A 3,218-nucleotide genomic window follows, 5' to 3' on the forward strand; every position below is an offset into this window, starting at 1 on the left:
CACCAGAAGAACAAACACTTTCGAGTAATTGAATGGGAAAGTTTTGCCCTTCCGCAAGCGCAGCTGCAAACCTGCCCCGGTGTGTTTGGACGATTTTGCAAAAGGATTTCGGGTGCCGTAATTTGATTGCGATTGTCAGAAGCATATGTTGTCGCTAGCTGCGCTGTGTTTAATGAATTTACTGGCGTCCCGCCCGAACATTTTTCAATGCCCTCTGCCTGACTGCTCTGCCCAACCAGCCAGCCCCGGGAAAGTTGTCCTTTTTATGACTTTTGCTCAAGTTTTACGACAATTTAATTAGTTTCATTATCGTCATGTTATTTGTCTATCTGTCTGTTCATCTCCCGGCAACCAGCCACTTGCCTCAGTCACCGAAGTGCACTCACAAAACCCAACGTTTGCCGTATGATGCTTCGCGTCGGAACTGTCGAAAATTGCAGCTTGACATGCGCTTTCCATATGATGCGCTGCACAGCGAATGGGGGAAGAAAAAAAAAGGCAGAATATTGCCCTAATGTGACAGTTTTGAATCACAAAACGGTGTCGGAGACAATAAAGTAAAGTTTGCCGGAAAGTGTGAGAGCAATTTTAAATGTTCGGAGCTGTAATTCCGGTGGCTAATTACGACGGCGCATTAGTTTGGAAGTTTTAATGTGTAGCTTTTGCGTCGAGCGTAGTAAAAGCTATTCCAAGTTGGATGAATTAATATATTGAAGTAAGCGTTTAAAGCTTTCTGCATTGAGCCTTCTGAAATTATACTAAGCCATGCTCGAACTAAACGATGTTATATTGAGTTATATTGAGATTCAATCCTCCTCGTAAGAATACCTTCCTAAAGTGGACTATCGTTCAACAAAACAAACCTTTCTTTTCTAATGCTCACAGTCATGACCATACGCAATATCTCAATGCCAACCCTACATTACAATAAAACCTAATCAAACGAAAGTATCATACCGATTACTCTATGTTGACGCTGGGCTTCTGGTTGGTTTATCACTAATACATACAAGCATTTCACCACGCCGACAAACGACGCCGATTACGGCAAGGTTCCGGGCAAAAAACACGAATAAAACACCATCCAAACTCTGGTCAGCAGTGTTTGTTGTATGTTTAGTGGCTTCGCTGTGATAAGATTAGACATTCTGCCAACGAACTTCAACATAAAATTAACCTTCTATGAATGTGTGTGCGTGTGTGGAGCTACTGTCACGCGTACGCGCTTGTTTTCGTCGCGGCAAGCAGTCAGTTGGTTTCGGAATCTCCACCACGATTGGCCACAAAGACGTAACGATCCACAATTAGTGATGGCACAAGAGCGGAAAGAGAAATTTCTAACCACGGAACTGGTAAACAAAATCATCGAATCGAACGATGATCTTAATGGCTACCGTCTAGTGTCCGACAGTGACTGTGTACTAACAACCCCGCAAGGTTTAGATGGGTTTATGTCAGTCATACACCGGTTAACATTAAACCTTACGCATACGACCACTGGGTAAGAGCAGTCAAAGTGAACTCTGTGTGTTTGTGTGGCCGGCTTGAGCTATTTACATGCCTCTTATCCATTTTCCAGCGCTACGCGATGTCTCACCGTGATGGTGAAGGTGATGAAAGGTGATGACGGGTTTCGCAAGAAATCACTCGGACTCGTACTGTTCCCGAACGAGATAAACGTTTATTCGGCGGTAATACCTGCGTTTGAGCGATTGATACGCAATGCCAACGCAAAGATCGATCTGCACACGCTCTGTCCACGAATCTATGTTGCCGAGACTGGGGTAACATATCCCAGCTACAGCGATCAGGAAGAAACTTTTCTCGTGATGGAAGACGTCTCGGCAAGAGGGTTTGTTCCGGGACCAAGGTTGAATCTGGACAAACCACACCTAACGCTAATGGCACGCAAAGTAGCCCAGTTTCACGCATGCTCTTATGCACTACGCATTGGAGGTCAATCGGAGATGCTGAGCGATTTGGTGAAACGCATTATTCCACTCAACTTTGTGCAGGATGGAAAAATCTTCTTCGAAAGTTACGATATCGTGTTTAAGGTTGTTTTCGAACGACTTTTTGCTTATTTTGACGAAAAACCGGAGCTACTCAAATCGGACAGTATACGCGATCGGGTGCAAACTTTACGACGACAGTATGGAACTACTCCCTCCGAACTGATGCAACGATGTCTCGAGCGGGATGACGTTTATTCGGTGATTCTACACGGCGACTACAACCGCAACAATGTGCTCTTCCGCTATGACGCCGATGCGCCCCAAGATGTAATGCTTATCGATTTTCAGGAGAATCGTTACGGTTCACCGGGTCTCGATCTGTCGTTCTTCATGTACATGAACATGCCGCCGGAGGATTGGGCTAACGGTGGCTGGGAATATTTGCTAACGGTTTACCACCAGGAGCTGATACGTTGTGTTTGTGACATTCTGAAACTACAACCAGATGATCCAGCTTTACAAGCGTACAGGTAATACTCGTAGCATGGAGCAATCAATCAAACAATTGCTAAGATATCTTATGGTCTTTCTCTTCTTTTTTTTCAGCTTTGATGCGATGCAACAACATCTTAAACAGCACTTTATTTATGGAGCGATCATAGCGATCAAATTTCTACCATGTATGCTGGCGAACGAGCAAGAGGTAGAAGAAATTGTTCACCATTTCCACAAGGATGTTACGGCGGACGCGTTTCGTCAAATTTATCTGACTGCAGGAGGCGAGATAGTGAACGATAGAATCTCCCGGGTGATGGTGCATGCTGCTCAGCAGGGCTATCTGGATATGATCATGTGATGGATGGATATGAGATATTATTACCAATATTTAGAAGCATTTCTCAAAAGATTTTTTTTTTTACTTTTATATGATAAGATATTCCTGGAATCATCCTACACTAAATTAAAAGCGCAGCTTACAAACACTACAAAGAAATAGAACCTTTTTGTAACAAGGTTCCAAGCAAGCAAGCCCCCTTAACTTCGGCACACTTCTTCGTGAAATATCACAAAAAAATGGACGATTTGTTTTCAGCTCATGATACACTCATCATAAGTATGAACCGCCGCACGAAACGGAAGAGCAAACTCACATTGATAAATTCGCTTCCGTGTCGAATCGGATTTGGTAAACGCGTACCTTCCAATTTTTTCACCTAGCTCACCTACATAGCCCTTTACGGGCAACAAAAAAAATACCCAGAG

At 43.8% G+C, this 3,218-nt stretch overlaps 1 protein-coding gene across 1 annotated transcript; it reads left to right on the forward strand.

The window, feature by feature from the left end:
- Positions 1-1,054: 1,054 nt before the first annotated feature.
- Positions 1,055-2,980, forward strand: LOC118505512. The gene is made up of 3 exons (XM_036041411.1): positions 1,055-1,501; positions 1,580-2,485; positions 2,562-2,980. The coding sequence occupies exons 1-3, from the start codon at positions 1,113-1,115 to the stop codon at positions 2,809-2,811; spliced, it is 1,545 nt and encodes a 514-aa protein (XP_035897304.1). The 5' UTR covers positions 1,055-1,112; the 3' UTR covers positions 2,812-2,980.
- The last annotated feature ends 238 nt before the right edge of the window (positions 2,981-3,218 follow it).

The sequence above is a fragment of the Anopheles stephensi genome, chromosome 2 (genome assembly GCF_013141755.1).
Source record: "Anopheles stephensi strain Indian chromosome 2, UCI_ANSTEP_V1.0, whole genome shotgun sequence".
Lineage (NCBI taxonomy): Eukaryota > Metazoa > Arthropoda > Insecta > Diptera > Culicidae > Anopheles > Anopheles stephensi.

Coding starts and splice junctions, on each gene's coding strand:
- LOC118505512 (XM_036041411.1), top strand. CDS start 1,113: ATGTTTAGTGGCTTCGCTGTGATAAGATTAGACATTCTGCCAACGAAC. Junction 1,502..1,579: donor CTTACGCATACGACCACTGG/GTAAGAGCAGTC, acceptor TCCATTTTCCAG/CGCTACGCGATGTCTCACCG. Junction 2,486..2,561: donor CCAGCTTTACAAGCGTACAG/GTAATACTCGTA, acceptor CTTTTTTTTCAG/CTTTGATGCGATGCAACAAC.